We start from the raw sequence: 17,376 nt of genomic DNA, 5'->3' as shown, positions 1-17,376 counted from the left end.
ACCCCCAAATCCTTGGGGTATGTCCCCCGGGCACAGAAATAGTCCTTATAGAAGGATTCAATAGCTTCTCTTAAGTTCAATAAACCAGATGTTGATTCATAAGTTTTGATGCTGTTTAATACTCATATGAATCAATGGCTGAGTTCAAAGTTATTCGCGGTATAGATTACATTAACTCCTTGAACTGCTTAAGTAGTCTCCATAAAACCTGAAAAGGATAATATTTGCCTGGCTATCTATGTAACAATATATTATGCAGACTGCATCAATGTGGTACTTAGCCCCACATTAAATGACACAACCATCTTTTTTCACTTTGATATCCGTATAGGATGGGTGACTTCTCAGGACTGATGAGGAATGAATACCACAGAGGAAATATTCTATAAAATAAATCTTAAATGATCATGCAAAAAATATGTATATATTTATTGAATAACTGTAAAAAAATAATTGGATAGTCTATTGCCATAATGCCAGCTATTTTAGTGTATAAAAGCAAACCTATCCTATTTTTATCTGTTGAAATGTGATCATTTTTCAGTTGATCATTATAATTATCCTTTCTCAGGAATAGATAAATTTTCTTTTGGTTGAAATTGTGTATATTTTGTTTTATTTATTTTATTTATCTTGCTTATTGTATTTTCTTCAAATGATTCAATATCTCATTTGATTCCTGAAGTGTTTGTTTTGCATTACTTAATTCTTGACTGTCTAGTATTTATTTTCAATGTTTTGACATTTATGTGATGTTACCTAATTTTTTGTCTCAGCGATTAATATAATCTAAACATCTGAACATTATTTACTATCAAAGTCAATTTCTTTACAAATACACGTGTTTAATTTTTAAACTCAAGCACGAGGGTATTGGCTCTACCAAACATTTTCCTTGGAAATCAGCTGTTATAATCTTCATCTTAGAAATAAAGATATGTTCTCCTGTAAATCTATATATTAGAGATGGTCTTGGAGGACTAGAACGAGTAGTGAATACACCAAACAAACAAACATGGAAATTTAACCAGACATTTCATAAGGGGGTAGCAAACTAAGATTAACCATAAGATTTATTTCCACTCCAACCAGAAACTATTATGGGATTATATACTTTATTGTTAAAGTGTCAAATAAGCACACTCTGAAATTATGAAAATGGAAACATGAATGTTCACTGTGCTTAAACCCGATGTGTAAGGTTATGTATGGATGCAAAGTTTTACAATGTAAATTAGAACTATATTTACAATTTGCAAAAATAATATCTGCCATAATATCAATAGAATGATTGATTGATTCACAAAGAATGCCAATAAAATATTTTGTCCTCTACGCCTAGTAATGACATTTGTAGGTTTATGTACTCAGCCCATCTTAACTCATTTTAGGGATGAAACTGAGGGGCATATCAGCAAGGGCCTGCGATAATTATCGCTCAGCGCTTTTAGCGCGAGGATAATTATCGCAGGCTAACGCTGGATTCTATCGCGGAGATAGCGTGCTATCAGCAGTGCTTATCTCCCAAGTGATAGGAATTCATGCGTTAGCTGGAAAACAGTGTGATTATCGCTGGAAATCCAGCGATAATCGCACTGCGACCAGCGATACCTTGCTGATAGGGCAGGGTGGTCTTAGCCATGTAATCCACCTTCCATTGGATTACATGGCTAAATCAGATTACAAGCAGGCGTAAGGAAAGGAGGGATAACTGTGGTTAGCACTACTTTTCTTATCGCTCTGCTTGTTTGCGTACAGCTTGATAATTGAAGAAATGTCGGTTAGCGACATTTCTCCAGTTATTTTGGCACTGAACGCCCACTTTGCATCTCATTAGAGATGCAAAGCTGGGCGTTATTGTAAGGGGCGCTAAATCAGCAAAACATGCAGTAGCGTGTCTTTGCTGATAAGGCGATGAAATTATCTCCGCTTTTTGCCCGAAAACGGATGCAAAAGCGGCGATAATTTCATAGCGCCGCCTTGCTGAGATGCCCCTAAGAAAGGGGTGGGAATAAATACTGTTTCGGCCCAAGCAATTCCTTTGAAATGAAAATGCTGCTCTTCAGGCTAGAATTTCCTGTGCAGGCCAAAAAGCATATTTTTAGAAACACATTTCATTTCAGGTTTCAAACACATATTTCTAACCATCTTTGGAATCTTAGTTACTGCTGGCAGTTATTTGTTTTTCTGCAACGAGAGTTTATTGATTTTAAAGCATCAAAAGGGGAAAAAAGGAACCAAATACATCCCATACAATCCAAGGCTGATATTGACAATATTTGCAGCTACACTCTGTGCAATCCTAAACCCCGCTAACTAGACCCTCCCTGCCCCCGAGTGGTTCATACTCCTGCTTCCTGTTCGCGTCAAGTATTGGATAACCATTTACACTGCACCAGCATTCGTATGTTTCGCTTGCTAATGCTGTACATAAACAGTCAAATCAAGTGGATTAGGAGCACTGACCACAAGGACTTGGGGCACGCCAGAAGCATACTTTTGGGTAATAGATAATCTATCAGTGGATGCCAAGCTTTCTCATTTCACCACTTCAATTTATCTCACCAGTCAGCTTTCCCATTGCCAATAGTGTGCACAACTGCCCCATCCAATCCTGTAGATCTGGGACTCTTGCGAATTTCCATTTTTAAGCGATCACTTGCTTTGCTGCCAGCGGCATATCAAATATCAATCTCCCATCTAAGAGGGATGGATGTAAGATCTCAGCAGAGCAAAGTCCTAGCAACATTTTTGCCAAGTTAGGTTGTATTGGGTCCCCACCGCCACCCCTCCATTATGTCACTAAGTACTTCCTTCCTGAAGAAGGTTAGTACAGGGCAAGACCACCTCATATGTTGAGCCCCCCTCTTGCCCATACCCACTCCGGCTTAGGCCATCAGTATTGTCATACATGTTTTCAATCTTTGTGGGGTGAGGTGTCAGTTCATCTTGTGTTTGTACATAGATTCCCTATATTGGTCGCCTTTACATAGGTGGAGAATGTTGGGCCAGAGCTTCACCCATTGTGCCGAAGTTACCGGGTCCCCAAGGTCCGCTGCCACTTCTACAAATATGGCCAGTTAGTATTTGGTCTAATATCACTTGATGTTGCATAGTTATTGGAAATGAGACCACTAATGGAAGTGGAAGTAAGGGAAAAAATGTCGCCGGGAGCAGACAGTCTGTTTGCTGCCCCCTGTTCTCAGGGTATATTGCCCAATGGTGTGGCTGAATATAATCGTGTGTGTTCCATTTCCTGCAGGTGAAAATCCTGTTTGCCCTGTTGGAAGGACTTAATGTAATTTCCCTGTAACAGGTCGGCATCCTCTCTTATCCCAGTTCTCATCAGTTCTCACATGCAAGACCATTGAGCCCTGGTGTGAACTGAGCATTGCTCAGGAGCAGAGCAAAGGATGACGGGTATGAGGTTAATTCAGACACAAGTGTCAGGGAGTGCCATAACTGAAATGTGGGACATATATTTCAGAAAGATAACATACTGAGGGTTATGCTGACCTTAGCAACTAGAGGACTACCTATGGGGTCCGACCCATCACTGATGCATCCATGTAAACCTAATGGCGCTCTGTTTAGTATAAAGAGCATTCAAGGATAATCCGAATCTGTGTAGCTTGGTAATACTTCTTGACATCCAGCAAACCCAATCACATAGATTTTTGGGGGGATGTTAGTACCCTTCTAGAGAAACATGGTCGCTTTCCAGCCTAAATGAAAGTATCTGCAGCTTTCTGAAGAGCCTGCCATTCAGTATCCGGAACCTTCACTGCGAGTAAAGTAGGCGGGGACAATACATGGGACTTTATAGTGGCTATCCTTCCCAGCTAAGAGATAAATAGACAATGGCATCTATGCAAATCTTCTGTAATGGAATAGATCAGTCTGGGGTATGTGGCTGTGTAAAGTGTTCTATGTTTCGATGTTATATATATTCCCAGTCTTTGGATTTTATTTACTTTATTTGGAGCCCAGTGAAAGAGTGGTTGTAAGATAGTACTTGATAAGTGCTAGTGGGAGGCCGAAACTCAATATTTCAGTTTTGCTCAAATTGACCCAAAACTCCGAAGCCCTCCCAAATCGATTTAGGATCTCCATGACTGTGTAAGACTGGGGATCAGCTCATTTTAACAAGACATCATTGACAAATAAGTAATATTTATGGTGTTCTCAACCAAATGGCATTCCTCTGATATCTTGGTGTTGTCTCATCAATGTCGCCAGCGGCTCCACAGCCAAAGCAAACAACAATAGAAAGAGGTGGCAACCCTGCTGACTTCCTCTCGCCAACAAAATCTTTGTTGACCTCTCTCTTTTGACTAGCACTGATGCTTTAGGGTATTTTGTAGCTTGCCCCAATCCAGGTTTTCATGTCATTGCCCAGACCTATCGCCTCCAGCGAAGGAACATCCCGCTGACCCTGTCAAAGTCTTTTTCAGTGTTTAGCGACAGGATCAGTATGGGACTTCTCCTTCTATAAGCTTTCTCCATAAGGTGTAGCACTTGCCTTTTATCATTGGCTGCTTGGCTTGGCTTGGATAAAACCCGACTTTTCTGGGTTCACTAAAAAGGCAAATTAGACATCAATTTGGTGGCTAATATGTTTGTAAATATTTTGCTGTCTCTACTCAACAGTGCTATTGGCCAATCATTTTGGCACTTATTATCGGGTCTGCCAGGTTTGTGGATTAAGGACATTTTCACTTCTGCCATTGATGGTAAAACCACTTGCGAGTGGATGACAGAATTAAAGAGAATAACCAAAAGCCATGGACAGGCCATCAGGTCCTGGTGCCTTATTAAGGCAGAGATTGGGAAAATCCTTGGTAAACTCGTCTATAGTAATAGGGATTTTCAGGCTTGGCCTAATAGCTTTAACACGTCATTCATTTAAAAAAAAAAAAAAGAAAAACCCCTCTGTCTTTCTAAAATTGGAGAATAGTGGGCATAACCGGGAAGCGGAGAATTTTTTTAAATCTCAAGCAACGTTCAGGGCTTGATCACCCTTATATGTATAAAACAGTCACCTGACAATGTATCGTCCCTTGAAGAAAAATCTGCAAATCTGTGACAACACTCAAAAAATTGTTCTTGTAAGTTAATTGTTTAATATTGAATTTCAAACTTGCTTGAAACGCATTTGTAGATTTTGATGGCACAATGGAGAACCTCTACTGGAATCACAAACCAGCAATTGTATAATTACATTTTAACACACCCACAGATATGCTCCACTGATCTAATAGGGAATCCCTAAGGAAGTAGACATGTCAACTGTGCCCATTTAGACATATTTAATTGACAAGTACATTTCTCCCTCTATTTGCCAGTAGTAGTGGGCGGAGGCGAAAGGAATCTTCATTGGGGCATACAGATAACTGTAGGTTACACTAGAACACATTTGAGAGAACTATTTCGAAGGTCCACTTTTAATAGGGAAATTTAAGACTAAGACAGTTACCAAGTTGTTACAGAACTGTAGAGCTGGTACACAAAGCTATTTTCCTTAGCATGCCTTGCTCTTGGAAATGTATAAGTAAGTCACACCAATGTCTGAATCGGAAACAAATATTCACAGAAAAAGCTTTGTGATCTGGGCAATAGTAGGTAGCACATATTGTGACGCATCATGTTATTGTGATCTGGATGGCTATTACTCAATTATTTTAGTAAAACGGTGCGTCCCTTAACAATGTGTATGAGGTTCATCATTATTTAGAGAATTGACTAAAATAAAACACCCTTACTGATAACTTATATTTCGCAATACCATTTACTTTTGATTGACATCTTGCAAAATTAATAATTATTGCACATTCATACGCTAAGTGGCAAAATAATGAACTTAGATATAGGTAATTTATGGCCCTGCTGAAGGATCTGCACACTAATGGCATGTCTTAATGAAACAAAAACAATTAGCACTTAAGCATACATTTAACACATTCTATTGCATACCCAAAGCTTCAATGTCATCTGTGGTCAGTCTGCAGTTGTTCATTTTCAGGATTTTCAATTTGCCGATATGATGTAGTTGAATGGTGACAGGTTTAAGAGCTCCACCAACAAAATCATTCCAAGAAATGTCAAATTCCTCAAGGTCTGGGAGAAAGGGCAATAAGGTCACTGGAAAAAACACAAACATCATGTGAACATGGAGTCAGCTTCCCATCAATTTATTGATCCTACACACTCTGTTAAGCTAGTGACTAAATAATGCTAACAAAGTATAAGTTTAAGATTCGAAAATTTATTTTGAAACTCATCATAAATGTCTGAGTAACAATAGGATAAATTAAAAGCATGTCACAGACCGCACTATTTATAATAGATGGAACAGAGCTGGATACGTTTACCTCATTGGTACTCAATAATACTTGGGCTAGGGCAAGGCCCCCACCCAAGTATCATCAACACTAGAGCCCATGCCCTGATCAAGTAGCGAGTTGGTTCATTAGGCACAATGTGTTGGCTTGCAAAAAGAGCTTCTGAATCATCGACATAATGTTCCATCAGGTAACATGCATGGCCACCTGACAGTAGAGAACCCTCCCTTTTGGGGCCAGGGAACTCTCTGTATCCACCCTCTGCACACTGTTGCACAAGAGTAGCATAAGGCATTCATAAGAGAAAATTATAACTCGCACACCTCCATGCACAATGTAATAACTTGGTAGCCACAATACATTAACTATATCTCGCGCCTTCTCCATGCACTGCTTATACCATTTTATATTATCTCACTTATACCATCTAAAATAATAGTATTTATAAGAACACTTTTGACTGTAAATCAAATATTTTGTGAGAACGCATTGCAGAGTGGGTAGTAATAGTGTACTGTGGCTACTAAGTTAAATACACTGTGCATGGAGGTTTGCGAGTTATGATAATTTAAAAGTGTTGCATGAATTATAAATTAAAGTTATAAGTATAGGCTTATCTATTAAAATGTTTGCCTAGTTTAAGTTTGGTTTGTAGATAAAGAATAAATCAAGTTATATTAATTTAAAGGTGGTGCATAAATTATAAATGTAAGTTATAAAAATAACTTAAGAATTTGTAATGTTTGTGTATTTTAAGTTTGGAATTTATAGAAAGAATAAATAGGGTTTTCCTAACTATAACAAAGGTTTAACCTTTGGTTTTGTCATTGAATTTTAATGTTTTTTACTTTTATTAAACATATGTTTCAAATCGTAGCATTTACCGTCGTTGAGTGGAGTGTCATTAAGTGGAGTGTGGTGCAGTAGAGTGGAGGAGAGTGTCGTACAGGTTACTCTAGTAGAGTATAGTGTCATAAAGTAGAGTGGAGTTGAGTAGAGTCGAATGTGGTACAGTGGAGTGGCATACAGGGGGACAGTGGAGTGGTGTAGAGTGTACAGTGTTATACACTGGAATGGCGTAGAGTGGGGGGTGTTCAGAAGAATAGCGTACAGCCGAGTGGTAAAGAGTAGAGTGTCATAGAGTGTAGTGTGGTACAGTGTAATAACATACAGTGCAGTGGTGTAGAGTGGAGTGGCAAACCGTGGAGTGAGGTACAGTGTGGTGTTATACATTTAAATAGCATAGAGAGGAGTGACGCAGAGTGGAATAGCGCATAGTGGAGTGCCATACAATGGAGTAGCATGGGGTGTAGTGGCGTAGAGTGGGATAGCATATAGTGGAGTGGCGTACAGTGGAGTGGTGTCGGCCAGGTTATTCTAGTAGAGTATAGAGTCATAGAGAAGAGTGGAGTGGAGTAGAGTCGAATGTGGTACAGTGAAGTGGCATACAGTAGAACAGCGTACAGTGGAGTGGTGTAGAGTGGAATAGTGTACAGTGTTATAGACTGGAATGGCGTAGAGTGGGGGTGTACAGAAGAATAGCGTACAGTCGAGTGGCAAAGAGTGGAGTGGCGTAGAGTGATGTGTGGTAGAGTTTAATAGCATACAGTGGAGTATCGTAGAGTGTAGTGAGGTACAGTGTACTGACATACAGTAAAATAGCGTAGAGAGGAGTGCCGTAGAGTGGAATAGCGCATAGTGGAGTAGCATGGAGTGTAGTGGCGTAGAGTGGAATAGCATATAGTGGAGTGGCGTCTTACAGGTTACTCTAGCAGAGTATAGTGTCATAGAGTAGAGTGGAGTAGAGTCGAATGTGGTACAGTGGAGGGGCATACAGTTGAACAGCATACAGTGGAGTGGTGTAGAGTGGAATAGTGTACAGTCAAGTGGCGGCAAGTGTAATTGCATACAGTGGAGTAGCGTAGAGAGCAGTGCTGTAGAGTGGAGTGGAGTACAGTAGAGTGAGGTACAGTGTAGTGGCATATAGTAAAAATGGTTGGATAGCGTAGGATAGCATAGAGTAGAGTGGCGTACACTGGATTGGCATATAGTGGGGGGGGTGTAGAATAGAGTAGGCCAGAGCAGAGTGTCATACAGTGGACTAGTGTTTATTAGGGTGGCGTACAGTGGAGCAGCGTAGAGTGGAGTGGCATAGAGTGGAAAACCATAGAGTGGAGTGTTATAGGGTTGAGCAGCATACAGTGGAATAGCATACAGTGGAGTGGTGTACAGTGCATTGTGTTCACTGGAGTGTGTTACAGTGGGGTGCCATGCAGTGGAATAGTGTGGAGTGGAGAGGCATAAAATGGAGTGGCATAGTGTGGAGTGGCACACAGTGGAGTGTTGTAGTATGAGCTGGCATAGAGTGGAGTTTGGTACAGTGTAGTGGTGTACAGTGGAATAGCATAGAGTGGCGTATACTGAAGTAGCATACAGTGGCGTGGAGTGCAATAGCGTAGAGTGGAGTAGCATACAGAGGACTAGCGTACAGTAGAGTGGTGTACAGTGGAATGAGGTACATTGTACTAGTGGACAGTGGAATAATGTAGACTTGAGTGCCAGAGTGGAGTGGCATACAGTGTAGTGACGCACAGTGGAGTGTTGTCGAGTGGAATACCACAGACTGGAGTGTTGTAGAGTGGAGGAGGGTACACTGTAGTGGGGCAGACTGTAGTGGGGTACAGTGTAGTAGCCTAGTGTAGTGGTGTACAGTCGTATAGCATAGAGTATAGTGGTGTAGAGTGCAGTGGCGTGGTGTGAGGTGTTATACAGTGGAGTAGCATACAGTGGAATGGTGTAGAATAGAATAACATTGAGTGTTCCTAGCGTACAGTGTAATGACACAGAGTGGAATGGCATATAGTGGAATATCGTAAAATAGAGTGGAGTGTCATACAATCGAATAGTGTAGAGTGTAGTTGGGTAGAGTGGACTGAAGCAGAGTGAAGGGGCATAGAGTAGAGTGGTGTAGAATGGAGTGATGTACAGTGTAACTGTACAGTGGACTGGCTTAGAGTGGAGTGGTGAATAGTGGAGTAGTGTACAGTGGAGTGACATGCACTGGAGTGGCATACAGTGGAGTGGTGTAGAGTGGAATAGTACAGTGTTATAGACAAGAGTGGGGTGGCGTACAGTAGAATAGCATACAGTGGAGTGGCAAAAAGTGGAGTGGCAAAGAGGGAAGGGATGCAGAGTGTTATAGCATATAGTTTAGTAACTTAGTGTGCAGTGGTGTAGAGTGGAGTGGCGTGCAGTGGAGTTAGGTACAGTGTAGTGGCCTACAGTAAAATAGCATAGAGAGGAGTGGCATAGAGTGTAATGGCGTTTAGTGGAGAGTCATAGAATGGAGTGGCGTAGAGATGGATAGCCTAGAATTAAAGTGGTGTAGAGTACAGTGGCACACACTGGAGTGGCATAGAGTGGAGTGGTGTAGAGTGGAGTGGGCAGAGTAGAGTAGCATACAGTGGAGTGGCATATAGGGAACTAGCGTATATTAGAGTGGCATATAGTACTGAGGCATAGAGTGGAACAGCACAGAGTGGAGGGTCATACAGTGGAGTTGCATACAGTGGAATAGTGTAGAGTGGATTGGCGCACAGTGGAGTGGAATAGACTGAAGTGTGGTACAGTTGGGCTGCATACAGTAGAATAACATACAGTAGTGGTGTACACTGCAGTTGCGTACAGTGGAGTGTGTTAGAGTGGAGTGGCGTCCAGTGGAATAGCATAGAGTGGAGTCATGTAAAGTGGAGCGGCATAGAGTGGAGTTTTGTAGCATGGGCTGGTGTAGATTGGAGTGAGGTACAGTGTAGTGGTGTACAGTGGAATAGCGTAGAGTGGAGTGACATAGAATGGAGTGGCATATACTGGAGTAGCATACAGTGAGGTAGAGTGGAGTGGGATAGAGTAGAGTGGCATGGAGTGGAGTTGCATATGGTGGACTAGCATACAGTAGAGTGGTGTAGAGTAGAGGGAGGTACAGTGTAGTAGTGTACAGTGGAATAGCATAATCTTGAGTGCTGTAGGGTGAAGTGGCATACAGTGGAGTGGTGCAGAGTGGACTGTTGTGGAGTGGAATACTGTAAAGTGGAGTGGGGAAGTCTGTAGTGGGGCGGATTGTAGTGGCGTACATTGTAGTAGCCTACTGTAGAGTGGCATAGAGTGGAGTGTTGTAGAGTGGAGTGTTGTACAGTCGAATAGCATAGAGTGTAGTGGTGTAGAGTGTAGTGTGAAGTGGTATACAATAGAGTATCATACAGTGGAGTGGTGTAGAGTGGAATAACGTTGAGTGTTACTGGCGTACAGTGTAGTGACAGAGTGGAATGCCATATAGTGGAATAGTGCAGAGTAGTGTGGTGTAGAGTGGAGTGTCGTACAATAAAATAGCATGGGGTGTAGCTGGTTAGAGTGGACTGGTGTGGAGTGAAGTGGTGTAGACTGGAGTGGCATACAGTGGAATAGTTTACATTGCAGTGATGAACAATGAAATGGCATGAAGTGGAGTGGCATAGAGTGGAATAGCATACAGTGAAGTAGCATAGGGTGGAGAGGTATAAACCGAAGTAGCATTCACTGGAGTGTCATACAATGGAGTGGCGTACAGTGGAATTGTGTACACTGTAGTGGTGTAGAGTAGAGAGGCGTAGGGTGGAGTCAGGCAGAGGGGAGTGGCGTAGAGTGTAGTAGCTTAGAGTGGAGTGGCATAGAGCGGAGTGTGGTAATTGAAATAGACATAGTGTGAAAGTGTGTGAATGAATGTAGATGTAATGTGGTAGGAAAATACATTATTGGGTGTAAATGGTAATTTTTGGTAGTATGTGTGAATAGTGTAAGTTGCGTTAAAGTTATATGTTGTATGTGCTGTGGTATACCACAGTACATGCACATGATAAGGCAGTATGTGATTGGCTAATGGCTATGTTTACCAAAAGTAAAACACAGCCATGTCTTTTACAGCAGAGTTTGGCTGCACTCTGGATTAGGGTCTTAGATATAGGTAAGTAGGAGGTTTTATTGTTGTCCCTACCTATTACCATTTTATGAAAGTGTTAATAGTGTTAATAGGTAAAACATTTATTTAGAATGTTCTATATATTTTTTAAAGCAGTTTAGGGAGAACTGCACATTTAAAAAAATGTTAGCTAGCGTGGTAATTTTTCGGTATTACTGCGGTACGCTGTCGACTCTTTTGTGAAGATTTAAATATGTTAAAAATAGAAAATACGCCGTAGTACACTATATTTGCAAAATATAGAGTAGTACAATGTATTTTAAATTTTTTAACACATTTATTTTTTCCAAGTATTTTAAGTAATGCTGTACTCCCGAGGTAGTACCGCAGTACTCCATACATTTTTTAAAAAAAATATAGTAACTTATGAATATTTTTCCCTTCCTGTTACAACTTTAATAATGTGGTAATAGGTAGGGTGAAAATATCAAACCTAATACTAGCTGGATCTAAAGGCAAAAAGCAGACCATAGGCAAATTGTACCTAAAATCCCAAATGGCTACTTACATTTTTGTAAAGGCAGTCATTAGCCAATCACATCATGACTTATCATCGCTATGTACCATGGTGCTTCCATGAAATAAAGCAAAAATACTGTGACAACAGATATCACTAACTAAAAAAGCTCATCTTTCATGTTAATCTGTTCGCCCATTTCGGTGCTACGCGACAATAAACAGTCTATAGAAAATACATTGTTGGAAAAACATGTTTTGGAACCCCCCTTTTATCCATGCATCCCTTTGACCAATCACCGCAAAATTTCCCATCCTCTGCCGATGTAGAAAAAGTTATTTATCTGAAAGGTTTTGTGGAGGATCGTCAAACAAGGACAAAGGTTTAGCAACCAAAAGCCTGAGGAATTCCTATACCTGGGAATCCTAACTATAAATTGTATTGATCATGTCATGAATGATGTAATATGTGACATTGCACTTTTCTTCGTCTTTCTGGACTTCTGTTGCCTCTTTATGCATATCTCTTGCTTCTTTCTGCACCTTTCTTTGTCTTTCTGGTCTTCTGTTGCCTCTTTCTGCATTTCTCTTGCTTCTTTCTGCGCCTTTCTTCCACTTTCTGCACATGTCCTACCTCTGTAGGCATAGTTAGAAATTAACAATTGAAAAACCTTAGAAATTCACTGAAAAAACTTAGGTTTCAGGGACATTATAGTTAGAAATTAGCATTAAAAAAACCTTTGAAATTCACTGAAAAAAACATAGGTTTTAGTGACGTTATAGTAAGAAATTAGCATTTAAATTTTTTTAGAAATTCACTGAAAAAACCACAGGTTTCAGGGACGTTATAGTTATTTGAAGATTTCACTCGTACAAAACCAGTGAAATTCGGGTGCTACAGTTAGTTGAGCTAACTATATCTCTCGCCCCCGCAATGCACTGCTGATGATGTCAGAAAAAAGCAAGAGATATGCAGAAAGACCCAACAGAGGTGCAGAAAAAGGCCTTGTTGCAAAGTCATCCTGTGCCCCCAAGTTTTTACTGACTGGTACTGGTGGTAACTAACAAGGCCTAGAGCCAGTGCTATGCTAAAAGACACTTAGAATACAGTGAAAACACCTACATACACTAGGGAACACAATACGTTGGGGTACCCCTGTGATTGGCATGACCTCCTCTGTAAGGCCCTAGTACATAATAGGGCGGGGAATTAAAACTACCTCTAAGTCAGAGGTGCGGAAAGATGCATCTTTAAGTAGTAGTCATGTTTGCAGAGTGGTAGAGAAAGGGTGCTGGGCCTCAGACCAGCGCTCAGGAATTCAGCTGCGTAGGGCTTACAGGAGGCACCAGGAGGGCTTCTTGGCCCCCAAAGTCCCTCAGGAGTAAAGTGGACTTCATCCCCCCTCCCATAGTCTGCCATGAGGCGCGCTGGCAGAGTGGTGGAGAAAGGGAGCGTGGCCTCTGAAGACGTCTTAGCAATCCTACTGTGTGGGACTTACTGGAGGTAACAAGAGTGGTAGTTGGCCCCCAAGGACATCCTTGGGGGCCAACTACCCCTCCTATTACCTCCAGTAAGTACCACAGAGCAGGATTGCTAAGTTTCATAACAGGCCATGCCCCCTTTGCCCACCACTCTGCAAACAGGCTCCCTGGTGTGCTCTTGGATGAGGATTGAAGTCCACTTCACTGCTGGGGGTCCAAAGGGGCCAACTAGCCTACCTCTTACACCCAGTAAGCCCCCACAGGTGGACAGAAGCCACGCCCCCTTTCTCCACTTCTCTGCAAATGCGCCTCCTGGCGCGCTCTTTTTTGTGGGATAAAGTCCCCTTGCCTCCTGAGGGTCCCTGGGGGCCAATTAGCCCACCAGGTACCTCCAGTAAGCCCCACACAGCTGGATTGCTGAGAGTGGTCTGAGGCCATGCCCCCTTTTTACACCACTCTGCAAACGCACCGTCATCAGTGATGTCATTTGAGATGTCATCAGTGATGTCACTGACCAAGTCATGAATGATGTAATATGTGACGTTTGCAGCAGTGAATTGCAGGGGCGTGAGTTATAGTTAGCTCAACTGACTTTAACGGACGAATTTCTTTGGTTTTGTATGAGTGAAATGTGCAACTAACTATAACGTCCCTGAAACCTATGGTTTTTTCAGTGAATTTCTAAGGTTTTTTAAATGCTAATTTGTAACTATGACGTCCCTGAAACCTATGGTTTTTTCAGTGAATTTCAAAGGTTTTTTAAATGATAATTTGTAACTAGAACATCCCTGAAACATATGTTTTTTTTAGTGAATTTCAAAGGTTTTTTAAATGCTAATTTCTAATTATAATGTTCATTAAACCTATAGTTTTTTCAGTGATTTTAAATTATCATTCCATTCTCCAACGATAGCTTCCACCCAAAAAAAATCGCCACAAATGAGAGCAACAACTAACGCTAATAATATGCACAGTAGGCGTTCCTATGCAAAAATAACACAAAAACACCACTTCCCGATATTTTCAAAGAGCAGCCAAATCTGCGGTGCGATCCAAAAACAGGCAATAAGCTGCGTTAGCAGTAGGAATGTAACATTTGCCTTTTACGGGTGTAAAGTAGGACGGCTACCTACAGTGTGAAAGGGAGCCCAGCACAGAATCACATCCAAAGACCAACACGTCATACAGCTACTGATCATACCCCTCCCACACCCAAGAAGGCCACAAAACCCACTGTCACCACCCTCAGGACCTCCCCCCCGGACCACCGCCCCCTACTACTACCGACAACAGGACAGCGAACCTTCCAAAAATGGCATGGCCCCTCAGCCACACAATAGCTGAATGTTGCAAGATGTGGCAACCAAGCATGTGTGAAGAACGCAAGTCACCCACCAATAATAATGCACACAATACCAAGTGTAGCGGTGATGTGCTGGACAGACCTCACTATGCAGAGCACAAACCTCTCCATGTGTACATATACTGCTGGTGCTTGTAGTGTTGTGGACAGTGGACGCAACCATGTTACCTCAGGCAGTGGGGAAGATCTTGGTCATGTACCTGTGTTGTCATCCCCTGTAAGCGGAAGCGCAGTAGGCTGGTCCAACGTACGCCACTCCAGCGTAGAAGTGTGAGTAAATAGGCCGGGGCTCTGGGCGTGGGTCACTTGTGTGAAGGCCAATGTGTCTGCCAGAGCGGTGGCCCTCACCCTGCCACGTGGCTGCCACCATGACCGCGGGCCTCCTCGACACAAGCCCCCTGCGAACACAGTGGCACAGCACCGCAGAGTTACGTCTGTACACACTACTGCCTTCGATCTACACGGCGGACAGCAGGACTCACAATTCAGATGGAGTCACAATTACAGATGACGCAGTCCAGTAGGCAAGACACATTGCTCCCAGTGCGGCCCGCCCGAACCACGCATCATCGCAGGCTGCGTACACGCTGAGCGCCAGAGGTACCACTAACTCACTGCACCACAAGTCATCGCCACGTGGCCTTACTGAGGCAGAATTCGTTAGACAAAAGACATTGCTACCAGTGTGGCCCGCCCGGACCACGCATCATCGCAGGCTCCGCACATACTGGTTGCTTCAGGTGCCACTAACTCAGTGCACCACTTATCATCGCTGGCTGCACACACGCTGAATTGCCAATAACTGTGCAGCTCAACTGAACGCCACGTGGCTGTGGGCCCTTGCTGACCGCTGCCTCTGGCCTACACTGCGGTCAGCAGGGCTCACAATTAAAATTGAGTCTTTATTAATTAATTACAGAGTCCAGTAGGTAACTAACTACGTCTTTGAAACCTATATAATATCCTTTTAGTATCCTTGCTTCAAGAACTTTTTTTATATCAATTATAGCTTTAGTACAATCACCAAATTGATCTTGCAAGTCCAAAGGAACACTGAATGGCAGTCTACACTATGGCCAGCAGAGCTCACAGTTCGAATTCAGTCTTGATTAATTAATTTCAGAGTCCAGTAGGCAACTAACTATAACGTCCCCGAAACCTACACATTTCGACAATGTATTATATACATATTTCATCTTTTGTTACCTACACTGCGGTCAGCAGATCTCACAATTTAAATTGAGACATGGTTTATTAATTGCAGACAGAATTGTACTCTATGTCCTGGGATTTTGTCAAGAGGAAGTGACAAAAAGCATTCCTCGATGTCTGTGCTGACTACTGCCTTCCATCTACATTGCGGACTGCAGGGCTCACAATTCAGATCGAGTCGCAATTGCAGATGACGCAGTCCAGTAGGTAAGAGACATTGCTCCCAGTGCAGCAAGCCTGTACCACGCATCATCGCTGGCTGCGCACACGCTGAATGCTTCTAATGCCCCTATCTCAATGCAGCACAACTCATGGACCCTTTATGATACAATATTTTGTGTAAAATTTCACATCTGGTGCCCCTACCTCAGTGTATCACTAGTCATGGACCCTTTACGATAGAATCTTTTGTGTATTATTTCACATCTGGTACCCGTACCTTAGTGCAGCACAAATCATTGACCCTTTATGATTGAATCTCTGTGTCTGATTCAATGATTACTGTTGTACTTGTTGCCAGCACCAATCATTCCCGGAGGGCTGGCTTACACTCACCCCACACGCATTCCTGCACAGACGTCACTGGACATGTGACCCTGGTAATAAAAAGGAGTTGAACGTACCCGTACCCAGTTCCACTATCTATCTGTGTCCGTGTTTTCATTATGTATGCAACATGCTGCCCCTGGGCCCTACCACATTACATTGTGCTCTGGACAGCGTATGCAACCAACTTACCTTTGACAGTGGGAGAAAACTTTAGTTATATAAATTTGTCTTGGTCATTGTACAAGTACGTACGTAGAGACTGGATGATTGGAGTACTGCAAGGAGAGTGTATAGGGAATTTTTAAGTGCGTGGGTGTTGGCGGAGTGATTGTTAAAGTACATATGTTGGCGCAGCCTAACTCCGACAACGAGCTTGTCTCTAATTGGCTGCCCTCCATGTCCCAAAAACTGAAATTTGGACTTTGCATGGCCCTGTATTGCTACAGCTGCAATACTCCACTGAATGTGCAATAAACATTCACATCCACACAGATGTGTCATATCCACCATCTTTCTTGTGTGGAACTATGGATCAAGGTAGGGTCAGTGATTCCCCCTACCTTTCATGTTGGCCATGTTGTGGGACTTGGCTCACAGAGTGACACATTGACGCTTGCGACCCGGGTGACGGCAGCTCTACAGCAAGAACACCCGCATGCCAATGTTGCCAGATTTTTTCAGCATTCTCCAGCCCAAAGCCAACCAAAAAGTAGCCCAAAGTAGCCCAATATTGCTACTTTAAGGAAGGAGGGGCAGGGACATCGTCAAGCAGGCGGTGAATGCATTGGAATTGATGTTGCAGCAGGCTGACAAGTAAATATTTGTCTAATAAAGCGCTTTAACTAGTTTGCTGGAGTGCTGTATATATATTTATAATCTGGCAACTGGCACAAACCAAAATTTTACCGCACAACCGGGAAAAATATAGCTCAATTGTGCATGATCTAGCCCAATCTGGCAAC

At 42.4% G+C, this 17,376-nt stretch overlaps 1 protein-coding gene across 2 annotated transcripts in view; it reads right to left on the bottom strand.

Annotated features, from left to right (window-relative positions):
- LRRC31 (leucine rich repeat containing 31) overlaps positions 1 to 17,376 on the bottom strand; it is a 100,447-nt gene that overhangs the window by 37,380 nt on the left and 45,691 nt on the right. For both annotated transcript variants that reach the window (XM_085635141.1, XM_085635142.1), the window contains one exon: positions 5,974 to 6,141. In XM_085635141.1, the coding sequence (XP_085491267.1) occupies positions 5,974 to 6,141 (168 nt within the window). The remainder of the gene's footprint in view (positions 1 to 5,973; positions 6,142 to 17,376) is intronic.

This window comes from Triturus cristatus, chromosome 11, assembly GCF_964204655.1.
Source record: "Triturus cristatus chromosome 11, aTriCri1.1, whole genome shotgun sequence".
Taxonomy (NCBI): domain Eukaryota; kingdom Metazoa; phylum Chordata; class Amphibia; order Caudata; family Salamandridae; genus Triturus; species Triturus cristatus.
The sequence above is the reverse complement of the archived record's forward strand: the minus strand, read 5'-3'. Positions and strand labels throughout refer to the sequence as shown.